Below are 19,448 nucleotides of genomic sequence, written 5' to 3' on the forward strand. Positions count from 1 at the left end.
GTTTTTTGGTAGGTTTCGACACTACTTTCCTTCCAACTATAGCATTTCTTAATATTATTCAGTTCCTTTGACTTTGATGCCTCATGATTGAGTATTGCTCTGTTCAAGTAGACTGTGATTTTGCTGTGGTCTGATAGGGGTGTCAGTGGCTGACTGTGAACGCTCTGAGAGACTCTGGGTTGAGGTCAGTGATAAAGTAGTCTACAGTACTACTGCCAAGAGATGAGCTATCGGTTTACCTACCATAGGGGTCCCCTCGAAGCCTACCATTGACTATGTACATACCCAATGTGCGACAGAGCTGCATGAGTTGTGACCCGTTTTTGTTGGTTATGTTGTCGTAGTTGTGCCTAGTGGGGCATATGGGGGAGGGAATGCTGTCACCTCCAGGTAGGTGTTTGTCCCCCTGTGTGCTGAGGGTGTCAGGTTCTTGTCCAGTTCTGGCATTTAGGTCGCCACAGACTAGCACATGTCCCTGGGTCTGGAAATGATTGATTTCCCCCTCCAGGATGGAGAAGCTGTCTTCATTAAAGTATGGGGATTCTAGTGGGGGGATATAGGTAGCACACAGGAGAAAATGTTTCTTTGTTGAGATCATTTCCTTTTGAATTTCTAGCCAAATGTAAAATGTTCCTGTTTTTATTAATTTAATAGAGTGAGTTAGGTCTGCTCTATTAGGTTTGATCTGAGGGGGCCTAAATGGGGTGTGGGCATGGTTGACTTGGTGGGGTGTTAATTGGTGGGGGTGGGTTTGTAGATGTGGCTGATGGTGCTGTGGTCTGGATGTAGGTCCTCTCGGTGGGGGTCCTCTATGTGTAGGTCCGGGGGGGTGTCCCGCAGGTCTGGGAGAGTGTCTCGCTGGTCTGGGAAGGGTGTCTGTTGATCTGTTGCTCCTGTGTGAGGTGTTGGGTCTGCGGATGAGGGCGATATCCTTTAGGGTCCGGGCGAAGGTGGGCACTGCTGCCTTGTATAGGTGGACCTGGTCGTAAAGGCTGTTCACGTCCAGGGTGGAGTGGTGGGCCAGGTAGACATTTGGTTTTGATGCACAGTCATGGGAAATACTTGTGTTTACCTGCTGTATGGTAGCAGGGTGGACATTTTTTCGTGATAGCAGGGTTGAGATAACCAGTAGAATAAGCTTTTTCTATCACTCCCTTGAGTGCTGTGGCCACCCTTTCCTGCTGTGTTCTCAGGTCGTTTGTGCCTGTGTGTATTATTATGTGGCTGGGTGATCCTAGTTGGTCCTCAGACAGAAGGTCTAGGGCGCGCTGGGTGTTTGGACACCAGAGTTTTAGACACTGTGTGTTTAGGAAAAAGTGTATTTTCTTGTATGTATTTCCCATTTGAGTCCATAAGGAGTACAATCTGTGGCTTGTGTATGTCCTCAGTGGGTGTGGGGGGGTCGTCATGAGGGCTATCAGGGTGGCTTCACTCTCTCTCTCTCTCTCTCGCTCTGCCTCTCTCACGCTCTCTCTCTCTTCTCACTCTCTCCAGTTAATGTCACTCTCGGCTCTTACTGACACCTACCCATGAGCCACCTCTCTTTCCAATTACTGTAACCAGCATCCTTACCCACTGAGCACCGACCAACACTGGACGTCCATGGACACTGAAAAGTAGTTGATATAGATGCCTATGATTCGTTCATAAACGTCTATGTTTCACAAGTTTGGAGAGCACAGTACAGTACAGACTGGGCACAGTAGAGTAAGGTAGAGTAAAGAAAAAAGTTGAGCAGAGTATAGTTCAGTAAAGTACACAGTAGAGCACACTAGAGTTGAGTATATCAACGAACTGTATTCTACTGTACTGTACTCTGCTTTACTGAACTCTACTACTTACTGTAGTTCAATAACCAAAATAGATTTTTTCAAAGTCAATATGTCATGTCATAGATAACACCCGATTCTTTCTGCAGACATTCTTTGAACGTTTGGAAAACGTGGTCACATAAAAAAACGTAGGGAGATTTTACCGAAATTCTGTTACCAGACTTTGCATCTGCACAGTTCTTCCAGTAAATGTATTTTTGTAAAATGTTCTGTGTAAATTGTTAATAAAAGTAGTCCTTGTGCATAGAGTTGTATGGTTTGTTAAACTTTGAAATCAATGGTTTTTGTTTGGCATACATTTAAAAGTGAAAAATCTGAGTCTCATCACAATTCCGTTATCGTAGGATTGCCCAGCTGCTCTCAGAGACAAGACTGATGATGATACTCCTGCTACTTTTAACTAAACTTTACGCCATGCTCTGTATTTCAGAAATGTTACTGAAAATGGTATGGACGCCCACACACACCCATACAAACTCTTCCTTTTTCTCTTATGTAGAGAATTCCCAGTCGGAGCGCTCTGAAGATGTTAGCTGACATGGGCTAATTGAGTGACTGTCTGTGACTGACATATCAAGAGGAAAACTGCTGATGCAATACTACATTTCTAAATTGCACAAGATGTATTTTACTATCCTAACGAACAGTTAGTTCAGAGCCCGACTGACTTCTTAATAAATACAAAAATAATAATAATAATAAATAATAGTAATAATAATAATAATAATACAAATTGGTTGGGGGCCCTTGCGCCCGCAGGGCCCAAAGTGGTCGCGTATTGTTTTATATATACTTATTTTTTGTAAGATTTTATTTATAGATTTTTTCCAAACAATACAAACAACACATACAAAAGACAACATACAGACACAGACAAACATCAACGACATCACACCTGCTCTCACCCCTATCTCCAAATCCTGCACTACTCTCCGCCACGTCTTTAAATTTCACAATTTTGTTCCTCTCCATTGCCCACACTCTTTCAATATTTAGATAATGAAGCATATGATTTTTCCATTCTCTCTCTCTCTCTCTCTCTCTCTCTCTCTCTCTCTCTCTCTCTCTCTCTCTCTCTCTCTCTCTCTCTCTCTCTCTCTCTCTCTCTCTCTCTCTCTCTCTCTCTCTCTCTCTCTCTCTCTCTCTCTCTCTCTCTCTCTCTCTCTCTCTCTCTCTCTCTCTCTCTCTCTCTCTCTCTCTCTCTCTCTCTCTCTCTCTCTCTCTCTCTCTCTCTCTGCAGATGGTGGTGTTGGAGAGACAGGTGTTTGACTTCCTGGGGTACCAGTGGGTGCCCATCCTGGCCAACTTCTTCCACATCATCCTTGTCATCCTCGGCCTCTTCGGCACTATACAGTACCGACCACGCTACATTGTAGGGGTGAGTACAAACACACACACAGACGCACACATGTACACACACACACGTGTCAGCCTAAATTGTATTGAACGTGTGATTTGAATGTAATTTGTTATTTTTCCATTTATCCACACTCCTAAGATCCCTTGCCCTCTCCCCGAACACATTGTTTGTCGTCTTAATCTTTTTAATCCATCAGTAATTACATTTAATTAATGGCTCAACTTCCATTCATTTCACACTCAAACAGAGTGTACCCTAGGGCCCACCTCAGCATGAATCCAGCAGGATTTAGGATTTGGTTAAATCTGAGGGGTTAGTGGTGGGTGGGTGTGGGGGAAAGGGGGGTTAGAGCACTTCTTGATTAGTTGAATTAGGTGTGTTAGTACTGGGCAAGAACAAAAGCCTGGCCATCTTGTAGCGCTCCAGAACCAGGAATTAAAAACCTAATGGAATGTCCTAGAATGTTCAAGATTAAAGAACAATCACTAAAATGTTCATGATTGAAGCACACTAGAAGTTTATAGATTGAAGAATACTAGAATGTTCTAGATTGAAGAACACTAGAATGTTCTAGATTGAAGAACAGTAAAAGTATCTAGCATAGCTCCTAGACAGGGTATGAATATTTGAAGTGTTATTCCACTCTGGTGTCGTTTGGAGTTAGAAGATCATTACAGGAAGTGCATATGTCTCTTTTATTCAATTAACACAGGATGGATGAAGCTAAGTAATGATAAAAGATTCACAAATACATAAAAAATGTATTAGCAATGTTCAGTTTGGGTGTTAATGTGGAAAGGAAATCAAAGGGCGAGGGAGAGAGGAAAGAGAGCGATTGGAAGGAATGGGGGAGGGGGAGGAAGGAGGAGAATAACCAAAGGCAAAAGCGGATAGAAGCATGAGAAGGAATAAGGAAACAATAGTGTCAGCTTTCTTGGGAAAAAGGAGGGAGAGCGAAAAGCGAAGGGAGAGGAGTGGAGTGGAGAGAGTAACCAAAGGCAAGAGCGGATAGAGGGAAGAATACTTGTGTGTCAGCTTTCTTGGAAAAAGTATGGAAGGGGTTTCGTGACTCAATATGTTACGTCTTTAGGTAAGGATAATACTGTCTCAATCAGCATTGACATGTTCACTAATCAGGGATGTATGACACAGGATGAATCACTGTTCAAATGGTGAAAAACACCTCCAATGGAAGAAGTTCAGCTTTGAGTGGAAGCTTGGTTAGCAACTTCCTGTCAGAAAGATCATATTGATGGATGATAATGGATTGGATTTGTGTATCACTTTTCCAAAGTGCTCAAAGTGTCTGTAAGCAGGCAAACTGAAGTTTGTTGTTTGTAAAATAGACCCTTTGTAGACATTACTAATTGAATTCCATCCTAAGACCTGTTTACGCCCCTCCATTAAACCCTCAGCTGGTTTAAAAAACAACTCCTTTAAGTCTCAATGGACTTACAGCAGCTTTGGCATGTGGGCCAGAACGGGTAGTACACATAAATAAAGAAACAGTCTAGTGCAGTGTAGAGTGTGTCCCATAACACCATTCACACATAGAGATCTTTCATTTCATTTATGACTTATTTTAATGTATGATGTGTTTTTTGAATGGTTTGTGTGTGTGTGTGCGTGTGTGTGTGTGTGTGTCCTATACAGTACACAGTGTGGACAGCTCTCTGGGTGGCCTGGAATGTCTTCATCATCTGTTTCTACCTGGATGTGGGAGGCTTGACCAAGGTAGGCCCTATTCTCTCTGACTCATAGGTCAACTACATGGCAACTACAGAGCAACTGTCCTCCATCTTGGAGCTCCCATGACTTGTGTACATCTTCCACCATTTAAGATACAGTGTGTCTCTCGGTCTGTCGATATGTCCATGTGTTCTCTCCTTGGTGCTTGAGAGACATTGAATAAAACATGTGGTCATCCTAAGGAGGTGGGAACCGTATTCCAAGACCTTCAGTGTCAGGGTTCAGAGAGTAGAGGGCTCCCCAGGAGGATGCCCCGCTGACCCCCTGCCACAAGCACACACACACCGCACATACTTACCCATCCCGCACGCACAGACACACGCACACACCGCACATACTTACCCATTCCACACGCACGGATACACTTACAGACACACACACACCTCACCTACCAACCCATCCCACCCACCCCTCATTCTTGTCACTGTTCGAACAGCATCTGCTGACAGGTCTTCGCTCTATGGAGTCTCTGTTCTACACGCACACACTCACCACAGTGTAGCCCCTGACGGACTGCCAGACACACACACACACCCTGACAGGCCTCCTGAGTCTCTGTTTCCGTGCCGACAGAGAGTGTTACGTTTGGGATTATGATAATTTCCCTTCTCTTCTCCCAGTGTGAGGAGTTTGTTCTCATCTGAACTGTGTGTGTGTGTGTGTGTGTGTGTGTGTGTGTGTGTGTGTGTGTGTGTGTGTGTGTGTGTGTGTGTGTGTGTGTGTGAGAGAGAGAGAGAGAGAAAGAAAGAAAGAGACAGAGAAAAAGAAAGAAAAATGAAGGGAGCTAGAGATGGGAAGGTAGGCTGTAGTTAACCCCTCCTTATGCTTTTAGGGAGCTATCATAAGTGCCATAGGTTAGACTGACACTAGTCAGGTGTACTGTATATGTCCTAGTTCTCATGACATTGGCTTAACCCTGGGTGTCCTATCTGTCAGATGTGGAGTCACAGTCAGGCTATGTGAGGTTAAATTAGCTCCTCATCCAATTAGAGGACTAACACACAACTGGACAGTCTGTGCCTGAATGGACAGTCTGTGCCTGTGTGCATGTGTGTGTAAGTGTGTGTAGGCTTTGTCTGGTATACACAAATATTTAGCCATTTAGAATCTTCGATTTTATACTGCCAAAGCTCACACTGCTAAGAAGAGATAATGACATTTTAATAAAACATGACGGAAGATGTGAAAGAGTGGTTTTCCTTTGTATACTTCGGTCAACTTCACTATATAGAGAGTTCACACAAGCCCACGCACACAGTATGACTGCACTTAGCCCACTCCAGTCTGGTTTCCCCAAATCTCCACTGCTCCCCCGGGGTTCTTTTTAGCAGATTAAGTGTGGATTTAGGTTTATTAGGATCCCCATTAGCAGCAGCAGCTACTCTTCTCGTCTCGTTCATCAAACATTTGTCCTTCACTTTCTTCACATTCTCCCCCTCTCCTTTTTCCCTCTCATTTCTTTCCTGTCACACCATGGCCTGACCCCTCCTCCTCCATTTATTTTTGCTCCACTCCTCTGCTTTGTCTTTGGTCTATCCCCTCCCTGTCCTCTGTTGATCAGCTCTGTTTCTCTCCATCAGACTCAGTCAGTGATGGGGATCTTCATTGATCTCTCAGTGAAGATGAATACTCATGCCTAACATAGTTGGATTGGTGATTGGTTGTGTGTGTGTGTACTCACAGCAGGCCGCAGCTCTGCCTGGTCTCAGCTGTTATAATGAGGCGTGTAGAGGCCAGCAGCTGGGGGCTGGGGCTGGGCTGTAACACAACAGAGGGAAATAGCCTGGCCTCCCAACACTGCATATGGTGGCCAGGAGGGGAGACAGCTAATGGACAACATACACACACTGGTCGTGTGTGTGTGTCTGTGTGTCTGTGTGAGTGAGTGAGTGAGTGAGTGAGTGAGTGAGTGAGTGAGTGAGTGAGTGAGTGAGTGAGTGAGTGAGTGAGTGAGTGAGTGAGTGAGTGAGTGAGTGAAGAGTGAGTGAGTGAGAGAAAAATGTCCTCCTATGTCAGGGTTCTTCAATTCCGGTCCTGGAGGGCCGAAACACCTCTGTTTTTTTTTTGTACTTGGTAGTTAATTGCACTCACCTGGTGTCCCATGTCTGAATTAGCCCCTGATTAGAAGGAGAGGGTGAAAAACAGAGGTGTCTCGGCCCTCCAGGACCGGAATTGAAGAACCCTGTCCTATGTGATACCTATATCCCCCCACTAGAATCCCCATACTTTAATGAAGACAGCTTCTCCATCCTAGAGGGGGAGATCAATCATGTCCAGGCCCAGGTGATCTGGTCTGTGGTGACCTAAATGCCAGAACTGGACAAGAACCTGATACCCTCAGTACACAGGGGGACAAACACCTACCTGGAGGTGACAGCATTCTCTCACCCATATTCTCCCCTAGACACAACTACGACAACATCACAAACAAAAATGGGTCACAACTCCTGCAGCTCTGTCGCACGCTGGGTATGTACATAGTCAATGGTAGGCTTCGAGGGGACTCCAACGGTAGGTACACCTATAGCTAATTTCTACTCAGTATTAGTCTCTCAGAACGGTCACAGTCAGCCCACTGACACCGATATCAGATCACAGAAAAATCACAACTACTTGAACGTAGCAATAATCAACCATGAGGCATCGAAGCCAAACAAACAGCATACTATTAAGAAATGCTATAGATAGAAGGAGGGTAGTGTAGAAACCTACCAAAAGTGAAGGTGTAAACTTAGCAGTAGGAAGCCTGAACAATATATTTGACCTATCAGCTAACATATACAATTTAAATTCCAGCAGAAACCCTAAGAAAACAATGAGAAATGGTTTGATGAAGAATGTAAAAACCTAAGAAAGAAATTGAGAAACTTATCCAACCAAAAACACAGAGAACCAGAAAACCTTAACTTGCACCTTCACTATGTTGAAACATTAAAACAATACAGAAATACACTAAGAAAAAAGAAGGAACAGCATGACAGAAAACAGCTTATTGTGAATAAAGAATCAATAGAATCAAATCACTTCTGAGAATATTGGAACACTCTAAACAAACAACAACACGAAGAGCTATCTATCCAAAATGGAGATGTATGGATAAACCACTTCTCCAACCTTTTCGGCCATATTACAAAAGAACCAAGAGCAAAAACATATACATGATAATTTACAAAACTTAGAATCAGCTATTAAAGACTACCAGAACCCACTGGATTCTCCAATTACATTGGATGAGCTACAGGACTCAGCTATTAAAGACTACCAGAACCCACTGGATTCTCCAATTACATTGGATGAGCTACAGGACAAAATACAAACCCCCCAACCCAAAAAGGCCTGTGGTGTTGATGGTATACTAAACGAAATGATAAAATATACAGACCACAAATTCAAATAGGCTATTCAAAAACTCATCAACATTACCCTCAGCTCTGGCATCTTCCTAATATTTGGAACCAAGGCCTGATCACCACAATCCACAAAAGTGGAGACAAATTTGACCCCAATAATTATCGTGGAATATGAGAGCAGCAATCTCTGAAAAATCCTCTGCAGTACCATCAACAGCAGACTCCAACATTTCCTCAGTGAAAACAATGTCCTGAGCAAATGTCAAATTTTCTTCTTACCAAAATACCGTACGACAGACCACGTATACACCATGCACATCCCTATTGATAAACAAACAAAACAAAACAAAAGCAAAGTCTTCTCATGCTTTGTTAATTTCAAAAAAGCTTTTGACTCAATTTGACATGAGGGTCTGCTATACAAATTGATGGAAAGCGGTGTTGGGGAGGAGAGCATATGACATTATTAAATCAATGTACACAAACAACAAGTGATAATTAATAGTGACAACAGTTAAAATTGGCAATAAACACACAGATTTCTTTCCTCAGGGCCGTGGGATGAGACAGGGATGCAGCTTGAGCCGCACCCTCTTCAACATATATATATAAATTAATTGGCACGGGCACTAGAACAGTCTGCAGCACCCGGCCTCACCCTATTGGACTCAGAAATCAAATGTCTACTGTTTGCAGATGATCTGGTGCTTCTGTCCCCAACCAAGGAGGGCCTACAGCAGCATCTAGATCTTCTGCACAGATCCTGTCAGACTTGGGCCCTGACAGTAAATCTCAGTAAGACAAAAATAATGGTATTCGGAAAAAGGTCCAGTAGCCAAGACAACAAATACAAATTCTACTTTTTTATTTTACCTTTATTTAACTAGGCAAGACAGTTAAGAACAAATTCTTAATTACAATGACGGCCTACACCGGCCAAACCCGGACGACGCTGTGCCAATTGTGCTCCGCCCTATGGTAATCACGGCCGGTTGTGATACAGCCTGAAATCGAACCAGGGGGTCTGTAGTGACACCTCAAGCACTGAGATGCAGTGCCTTAGACCGCTGCGCCACTCGACTGCCGTTGCCCTAGAACACACAAAGAATTACATCTACCACAGGTAACTTCCACAAGGCTGTGAACAATCTAAGACACAAGGCAAGATCAAAAGGAACATAAAATTCAACATCCCAATTAGGATCTGGCAAAAAATAATTCAATCAGTTAATGAACCCATTGCCCTCTATGGTTGTGAGGTCTGGGGTCCACTCACCAACCAAGAATTCACAAAATGGGACAAACACCCAATTGAGACTCTGCATGCAGAATTCTGCAAAGATATACTCTGTGTACAGGGCAAAACCCCAAACAATGTATGCAGAGCAGAATTAGGACTTTACCCACTAGTTATCAAAATCCAGAAACGAGCTGTTAAATTCTACAACCACCTAAAAGGTAGCAATGCCCACACATTCCACCACAAAGCCCTCACCTACAGAGAGATTAACCTAGAGTAGAGTTTACTCAGCCAGCTGGTGCTGGGGCTCTGTTCACAAACACAAACAGACCTCACAGAGCCCCAGGACAGAAACACATTTAGACCCAACCAAAATATGAGAAAGCAAAAAGATAACTGGAAGGAATCAACCAAAACTGGAAGGAATCAACCAAAAAACGGAGCAAATTGGAATGCTATCTGGCCCTAAACAGAGAGTACACAGTGGTAGAATACCTGACCACTGTGACTGACCCCAAATTAAGAAAATCCTTGACTATGTACAGACTCAGTGAGCATAGCCTTGCTATTGAGAGAGGCCACTATAGGCAGATCTTGTCCTCTGTAGCTCAGCTGGTAGAGCACGGCGCTTGTAACGCCAGAGTAGTGGGTTCGATCCCCAGGACCACCCATACACAAAAAAATGTATGCACGCATGACTGTAAGTTGTTTTGGATAAAAGCGTCTGCTAAATGGCATATTATTATTAGTATTATGTACCCATTGCCCACAAAATGAGGTGGAAACTGAGCTACATTTCCTGACCTCCTGCCAAATGTATGACCACATTAGAGACACATGTTTCCCACAGATCACAAAGAATTTGATAAGAAATCAAACATTGATAAACTCCCATATCTGTTTTTTTATTTTTTTATATATTTTTTAGGGGGTAGATCAGCTTTAATATTTCAGATAGATTGTAACTTCCATCAATGTAATTGTCTGCATCACTTCCAATCCCCCATATGTTTTTTTCTCTCGCAATAATATATATATACATACATACACATATACATATACACACATACACATACACATATACACATCCATACACACACACATATCCTTTTTTAAATTATATTTCCTTTCATTACTTTCCAACCCCACCACCCCTTCCCAAATTAGAGTAAACTAGTGAACAACAACTCCCATATCTGTTAGGCAAAATACTGCAGTGTGCAATCACAGCAGCAAGATTTGTGACCCGTTGCCATGAGAAAAGGGCAACCAGTGGAGCACAAACATTGTAAATACAACCTATATATATCTGTTTATTTATTTTCCCTTTCATACTTCAACCAATAATAATAATAATAATGTAACATTTGAAATGTCTGTATTCTTTTAAAACTTTTGTGAGTGTAATGCTCACTAATGTTTCCCTTGTTTATTTCCCTTTTGTTTATTGTCTATTTAATTTGCTTTGGCAATGTAAACATATGTTTTCCATGCCACTAAAGCCCTTTGAATTGAAACAATTTAATTTCATTGAGAGAGCGAGAGAGCAAGACATACATGCATATAAACAAACTGGAACGTGTGTTCAAAAGAACAATTCCTGACAGCAACCCATTGTCCTGTGTTAATAATGCAAGTCTTGTCGCTGCGGGGCAACTGTGGGGTTAGATTGCTGTATTGGGGTATTGATTGACGTTTGTGAGTGTTTCTGTCTGTATATACTGTATTAATGTGTGCGTGTGTGTTTGTGCAGGTCCTTGTGTATGTTTTTCTGTGTTTCCTTTCTTACATGTTAATATGTGTGTTTATTTCTTGTTACAGGAAAGTGACCTGCTGACGTTTAACATCTCGGCTCACCACTCGTGGTGGAGGGAACATGGTCCAGGGTGTGTGAGGAGAGAGATGACAGGGGTCCGCACCGTGGACAGCCAGTCCTACATCTCTGTCATGGGCTGTCTCATGGAGTACCAGTACATAGAGGTCCTACACAGTGGAACACAGATCCTCATCGCTGTGAGTAGTGGTTTTATATCTTTATACATAAACACGTCAAATCAAATCAAATGTCATTGGTCACATATACATATTTAGCAGATTTTGTTGTGGGTGTAGCGAAATGCTTGTGTTCCTGGCTCCAGCAGTGCAGTAAAATCTTAACAATTCACAACAATACACAGATCTAAAAGTAAAATAATGGAATTAAGAAATATATAAATATTAGGACGAGCAACGTCGGAGTCCGTAGTATAAATACAGTGGGGGAAAAAAGTATTTAGTCAGCCACCAATTGTGCAAGTTCTCCCACTTAAAAAGATGAGAGAGGCCTGTAATTTTCAGCTTAGGTACACGTCAACTATGACAGACAAATTGAGATTTTTTTTCCCAGAAAATCACATTGTAGGATTTTTAATGAACTTATTTGCAAATTATGGTGGAAAATAAGTATTTGGTCACCTACAAACAAGCAAGATTTCTAGCTCTCACAGACCTGTAACTTCTTCATTAAGAGGCTCCTCTGTCCTCCACTCGTTACCTGTATAAAAGACACCTGTCCACAACCTCAAACAGTCACACTCCAAACTCCACTATGGCCAAGACCAAAGAGCTGTCAAAGGACACCAGAAACAAAATTGTAGACCTGCACCAGGCTGGGAAGACTGAATCTGCAATGGGTAAGCAGCTTGGTTTGAAGAAATCAACTGTGGGAGCAATTATTAGGAAATGGAAGACATACAAGACCACTGATAATCTCCCTCGATCTGGGGCTCCACGCAAGATCTCACCCCGTGGGGTCAAAATGATCACAAGAACGGTGAGCAAAAATCGCAGAACCACACGGGGGGACCTAGTGAATGACCTGCAGAGAGCTGGGACCAAAGTAACAAAGCCTACCATCAGTAACACACTACGCCGCCAGGGTCTCAAATCCTGCAGTGCCAGACGTGTCCCCCTGCTTAAGCCAGTACATGTCCAGGCCCGTCTGAAGTTTGCTAGAGTGCATTTGGATGATCCAGAAGAGGATTGGGAGAATGTCATATGGTCAGATGAAACCAAAATATAACTTTTTGGTAAAAACTCAACTCGTCGTGTTTGGAGGACAAAGAATGCTGAGTTGCATCCAAAGAACACCATACCTACTGTGAAGCATGGGGGTGGAAACATCATGCTTTGGGGCTGTTTTTCTGCAAAGGGACCAGGACGACTGATCCGTGTAAAGGAAAGAATGAATGGGGCCATGTATCGTGAGATTTTGAGTGAAAACCTCCTTCCATCAGCAAGGGCATTGAAGATGAAACGTGGCTGGGTCTTTCAGCATGACAATGATCCCAAACACACCGCCCGGGCAATGAAGGAGTGGCTTCGTAAGAAGCATTTCAAGGTCCTGGAGTGGCCTAGCCTGTCTCCAGATCTCAACCCCATAGAAAATCTTTGGAGGGAGTTGAAAGTCCGTGTTGCCCAGCGACAGCCCCAAAACATCACTGCTCTAGAGGAGATCTGCATGGAGGAATGGGCCAAAATACCAGCAACAGTGTGTGAAAACCTTGTGAAGACTTACAGAAAACGTTTGACCTGTGTCACTGCCAACAAAGGGTATATAACCAAGTATTGAGAAACTTTTGTTATTGACCAAATACTTATTTTCCACCATAATTTGCAAATAAATTCATAAAAAATCCTACAATGTGATTTTCTGGAATTTTTTTCTCATTTTGTCTGTCAATTACAGGCCTCTTTCATCTTTTTAAGTGGGAGAACTTGCACAATTGGTGGCTGACTAAATACTTTTTTTCCCCACTCTATATATATATATATATATATATATACACTACCGTTCAAAAGTTTGGGGTCACTTAGAAATGTCCTTGTTTTCGAAAGAAAAGCATTTTTTTTGTCTATTAAAATAACATCAAATTGATCAGAAATACAGTGTAGACATTGTTAATGTTGTAAATGGCTATTGTAGCTGGAAACGGCTGATTATTATGGAATTATAATGGAATATCTACATAGGCGTACAGAGGCCCATTATTAGCAACCATCAGTCCTGTGTTCCAATGGCACGTTGTGTTTGCTAATCCAAGTTTATCATTTTAAAAGGCTAATCATTAGAAAACCCTTTTGCAATTATGTTAGCACAGCTGAAAACTGTTGTGCTGTTTAAAGAAGCAATAAAACTGGCCTTCTTGAGACTAGTTGAGTATCTGGAGCATCAGCAATTGTGGGTTCGATTACAGGATCAAATTGTCCAGAAACAAATAACTTTCTTCTGAAACTCGTCAGTCTATTCTTGTTCTGAGAAATGAAGGCTATTCCATGCGAGAAATTGCCAAGACACTGAAGATCTCGTACAACGCTGTGTACTACTCCCTTCACAGAACAGCGTAAACTGGCTCTAACCAGAATAGAAAGAGGAGTGGGAGGCCCAGGTGCACAACTGAGCAAGAGGACAAATACATTAGAGTATCTAGTTTGAGAAACAGACGCCTCACAGGTCATCAACTGGCAGCTTCATTAAATAGTACCCGCAAAACACCAGTCTCAACGTCAACAGTGAAGAGGCGACTCAGGGATGCTGACCTTCTAGTTAGAGTTGCAAAGAAAAAGCCATATCTCAGACTGCCCATCTTAATCTTTTATTTTTATTGGCCAGTCTGAGATATGGCTTTTTCTTTGCAACTCTGCCTAGATGGTCAGCATCCCGGAGTTCTGGTTAGAGCCGGTTTGTGCTGTTCTGTGAAGGGAGTAGTACACTGTGTTGTACGAGATCTTCAGTTTCTTGGCAATTTCTCGCATGGAATAGCCTTCATTTCTCAGAACAAGAATAGACTGATGAGTTTCAGAAGAAGAGTGAAGAGGTGACTCTGGGATGCTGACCTTCTAGGCAGAGTTGCAAAGAAAAAGCCATATCTCAGACTGGCCAACAAAAAGAAAAGATTAAGATGGGCAAAAGAACACAGACAATGGGACAGAGGAAGATTGGAAAAAAAGTGTTATAGACAGACAAATCGAAGTTTGAGGTGTTCGGATCACAAAGAAGAACATTTGTGAGACGCAGACCAAATGAAAAGATGCTGAAGGAGTGCTTGATGCCATCTGTCAAGCATGGTGGAGGCAATGTGATGGTCTGGGGGTGCTTTGGTGGTGGTAAAGTGGGAGATTTGTACAGGGTAAAAGGGATCTTGAAGTAGGAAGGCTATCACTCCATTTTGCAACGCCATGCCATACCCTGTGGACGGCGTTTGATTAGAGCCAATTTCCTCCTACAACAGGACAATGACCCAAAGCACAGCTCCAAACTATGCAATAACTATTTAGGGAAGAAGCAGTCAGCTGGTATTCTGTCTATAATGGAGTGGCCAGCACAGTCACCGGATATCAACCCTATTGAGCTGTTGTGGGAGCAGCTTGACCGTATGGTACGTAAGAAGTGCCCATCAAGCCAATCCAACTTGTGGGAGGTGCTTCAGGAAGCATGGGGTGAAATCTCTTCAGATTACCTCAACAAATTGACAACTAGAATGCCAAAGGTCTGCAAGGCTGTAATTGCTGCAAATGGAGGATTATTTGATGAAAGCAAAGTTTGAAGGACACAATTATTATTTCAATAAAAAATCATTATTTCTAACTTTGTCAATGACTACATTTCCTATGCATTTTGCTATATTTCCTATTCAAACTCATTTCATGTATGTTTTCATGGAAAACAAGGAAATTTCTAAGTGACCCCAAACTTTTGAACGGTAGTGTATGTGATGGGATGCATAGACATTATAGACATTATGGACAATATGTGGATATAATATTTAGTATATCTGTAGAATACGTATGATAGAATAGTATATGGACAGAAATATTTGAATAGGATGGCATTGACTAGAATACAGTACATACATATGAAATGAGTAAAACAGTATGTAAACATTATTAAAGTGACCAGTGTTTCATTATTAAAGTGACCAGTGATTCCATTTCTATGTACATAGGGCAGCAGCCTCTAAGATGCAGGGTTGAGTAACCGGGTGGTAGCCGGCTAGTGACAGTGACTAAGTTCAGGGCAGGGTACTGGTTGGAGGCCGGCTAGTGATGGCTATTGAACAGTCTGATGGCCTTGAGATAGAAGCTGTTTTTCAGACTCTTGGTCCCAGCTTTGATGCACCGGTACTGACCTCGCCTTCTGGATGATAGTGGGGTGAACATGCCATGGCTCGGGTGGTTGATGTCCTTGATGATCTTTTTGGCATTCCTGTGACATCGGGTGCTGTAGGTGTCCTGGAGGGCAGGCAGTGCGCCCCCGGTGATGCGTTGGACAGACCACACCACCCTCTGGAGAGCCCTGCGGTTGCGGGTGGTGCAGTTGCCATATCAGGCGGCGATACAGCCTGACAGGATGCTCTCAATGGCACATCTGTAAAAGTTTGTGAGGGCCTTAGGGGCCAAGCCACATTTCTTCAGCCTCCTGAGGTTGAAGAGGCATTGTTGCACCTTATTCACCACACTGTCTGTGTGGGTGGACCATTTCAGATTGTCAGTGATGTATACGCCGAGGAACTTGAAGCTTTTCACCTTCTCCACTGCGGCCCCATTGATGTGGATGGGGACGTGCTCCCTCTGCTGTCTCCTGAAGTCCATGATCAGCTCCTTCGTTTTGTTGAGGGAGAGGTTATTTTCCTGCCACCACTCCGCCAGGGCCCTCACCTCCTCCCTGTAGGCTGTCTCGTCATTGTTGGTAATCAGGCCTACTACTGTTGTGTCGTCTGCAAACTTGATGATTGAGTTGGAGGCGTGTGTGGCCATGCAGGCATAGGTGAACAGGGAGTACAGGAGGAGAATGAGCACACACCCTTGTGGGGCCCCTGTGTTGGGATCAGCATAGTGGAGGTGTTGTTTCCTACCTTCACCACCTGGGGCAGCCCGTCAGGAAGTCCAGGACCCAGTTGCATAGGGCGGCGTTCAGACCCAGCACCCCAAGCTTAATGATGAGCTTGGAGGGTACTATGGTGTTGAATGCTGAGCTGTAGTCAATTAACAGAATTCTTACATAGGTATTCCAGATGGGATAGGGCAGTGTGCAGTGTGATGGCAATTGCATCGTCTGTGGATCTATTGGGGTAGTGTGCAAATTGAAGTGGGTCAAGGGTGTCAGGTAGAGGTGATATGATCCTTAATTAGCCTCTCACAGCACTTCATGATGACAGAAGTGAGTGCTACGGGGCGATAGTTATTTAGTTCAGTTACCTTTGCTTTCTTGGGTACAGGAACAATGGTGGACATCTTGAAGCAAGTGGGGACAGCAGACTGGGATAGGGAGAGATTGAATATGTCTGTAAACACTTCAGCCAGCTGGTCTTCACATGCTCTGAGGACACGGCTAGGGATGCCATCTGGGCAGGCAGCCTTGCGAGGGTTAACACGCTTAAATGTCTTATTCACGTTGGCCACGGAGAATGAGAGCCCACAGTCCTCGGGAGCGACTCGCGTCGGTGGCACTTAGTTATCCTCAAAGCGTGCGAAGAAGGTGTTTAGCTTGTCCGGGAGCAAGACGTCGGTGTCTGCGACGTGGCTGGTTTTCCCTTTGTAATCCGTGATTGTCTGGAGTCCCTGCCACATACGTCTCGTGTCTGAGCCGTTGAATTACGACTCCACTTTGACTCTGTACTGACGTTTTGCCTGTTTGATTGCCTTACGGAGGGCATAACTGGACTGTTTGTATTCGACCACATTCCCAGTCACCTTACCGTGGTTAAATGCGGTGGTTTGTGCTTTCAGTATTGCGCGAATGCTGCCATCTATCCACGTTTTTTGGTTTAGGTCATTTTTAATAGTCACAGTGGGTACAATATCCCCTATACACTTCTTGATGAACTCAGTCACTGTGTCAGTGTATATGTCATTGTTATTCTCAGAGGCAACCTGGAACAAATTCATTCTGCGTGATCAAAACAATCTTGAAGCATGTATTCCGATTTGTCAGACCAGCGTTGAATAGACCTTAGTACGGGTACTTCCTGTTTGAGTTTCTGCCTATAGGAAGGGAGAAGCAGAACGGGGTCGTGATCTGATTTGCCGAAGGGAGGGCGGGGGAGGGCCTTGTAGCCATCCTGGAAGGGAGAGTAACAATGGTCGATTGATTTTTGAAGCGCTAGTACTACAGGCAATGTGTTGATAGAATCTCGGTAGCTTTTTCCTCATATTTGCTTTGTTAAGGTCCCCAGCTACAATAAATGTGGCCTCAGGATATGTGGTTTCCAGTTTGCACAAAGTCCAGTGTAGTTCCTTGAGGGCCGTCGTGGTATTGGCTTGAGGGGGAATATACATGGCTGTGACTATAACTGAAGATAATTCTCTTGGGAGGTAATACGGTCGGCATTTGATTGTGAGGTATTCTAGGTTGGGTGAACAAAAGGACTTGAGTTCCTGTACGTTATCACAATCACACCATGAGTAATTAATCATGAAACATACACCACCGCCATTTTCCTTCCCGGAGAGTTCTTTATTCCTGTCTGCGCGATGTACTGAGAACCCAGTTGGCTGTATGGACGGGGACAGTATATCCGGAGAGAGCCATTGTTCCGTGAACCAGAGTATAATTATCATTCGCACGATTGACAGTGATGATGGCCTATTTAGAAATTAGGTAGGCCTATGCCTAACTGGGTGTTTGAGGGAATTAAAAATAGAAAAACGTATTGAGAATATATGTATGGGCATAGGCAGACGTTGCAAATGGAGGATGCATTTTATGCATAGGCCTATTCTACAGTGGTATTCAATAGCCTAAATCTGTCAGTACAAACTTTGATTCAGAAATTATGACAACTTTTTATTTATTTTTTATATGCGCTTCCTCACCTAAAAAAATAGCACCACACACACACACACACACACATAATTTGCCCTCCGATTACCCTCAATCTCCCAACTTTCAGTGAATGGAACTGAAAGAAACATTTGGAAAGGTTGACTACAACAGAAACCTACTCTTCCTGCTTTATTTTATGACCGAAACTCTGTCTAATCCTTATTTATCTAATGCTGGATCCCAGGCCCTGACTCTACCATCACCCGAATCCCCTCGCACTATATACTGAGATGGTATCTCAACACTGTGGTAACAGCTCTCTCTTTCCTATATTGTTAAAGAGGAGGGAAGTAAGATTATAGAAGCGGGTGTCCCTTTGTCTTTGTGTGGACTGCACAAGGTCACCCTGGAAAGCCCATTAAATATTTAGGCTGGGAGGAGAATGGTTAATTATGATGAGAAATGAGATGAGAGTTCTGTCCAATACTGGGGGCAGTGAGTGCTGTTGTCTCCCCAGTTATATTCTTCATGTTTGATGTGACTGGGGGAGGTGAAGAGTGGAGGATATACGCTACTGTACAGAAAGAAGGTGTACACTGTATCTCTCTCTCTCGCTCTCTCGCTCTCTCTGGGGTTCTTATAGATGATCAATAAATCCAATCTCGACTGATTGTCCTGTCATTGCCAGTCAGCACACAATTGTTGTTCATCACCACAGGCTCCCTCACCTCTATCCCCCTGTCCTCCACTCCTGAGCATCTCCTCTCTTTCTCTTCTTCTCTATTTCTCTACTCCTGTTGTCCTCCTGCTGTCTTCATACATCATATGTTACATAAAACATGAATATGAGAAGGTGACTCTCCTCCAGAGATGGGAGAGAAAATGTCAGGGTAGGTAGGAGATAGAGAGGGAGGGCAGAAGAGATGGAAAAAGCAAGAGAGGGAAAAGGGAGGGACAAAAATGTCACTCTCTGGAATGTGAGGGAACATGTAGAATAGGGTAGGATTTTGGGTGTGTGTACTAGTGATGTGTGGGTTGAATCACAGTAGCAGTGCATGGGTAAAATCACTGGGGAAGCCAAGCTAGGAAAAAAATGTGTTGTGAAGTCCACAAA

General features: G+C 43.4%; 1 protein-coding gene across 1 annotated transcript in view; it reads left to right on the forward strand.

The window, feature by feature from the left end:
• LOC311147431 (sodium/potassium-transporting ATPase subunit beta-1-interacting protein 4-like) overlaps positions 1-19,448 on the forward strand; it is a 109,163-nt gene that overhangs the window by 51,866 nt on the left and 37,849 nt on the right. Inside the window, exons 2-4 of the mRNA XM_084184130.1 lie at positions 3,073-3,210; positions 4,846-4,926; positions 11,353-11,544. Of these exons, the coding sequence (XP_084040256.1) occupies positions 3,073-3,210; positions 4,846-4,926; positions 11,353-11,544 (411 nt within the window). The remainder of the gene's footprint in view (positions 1-3,072; positions 3,211-4,845; positions 4,927-11,352; positions 11,545-19,448) is intronic.

This window comes from Coregonus lavaretus (genome assembly GCF_964263955.1).
Source record: "Coregonus lavaretus genome assembly, chromosome: 20".
Classification (NCBI taxonomy): domain Eukaryota; kingdom Metazoa; phylum Chordata; class Actinopteri; order Salmoniformes; family Salmonidae; genus Coregonus; species Coregonus lavaretus.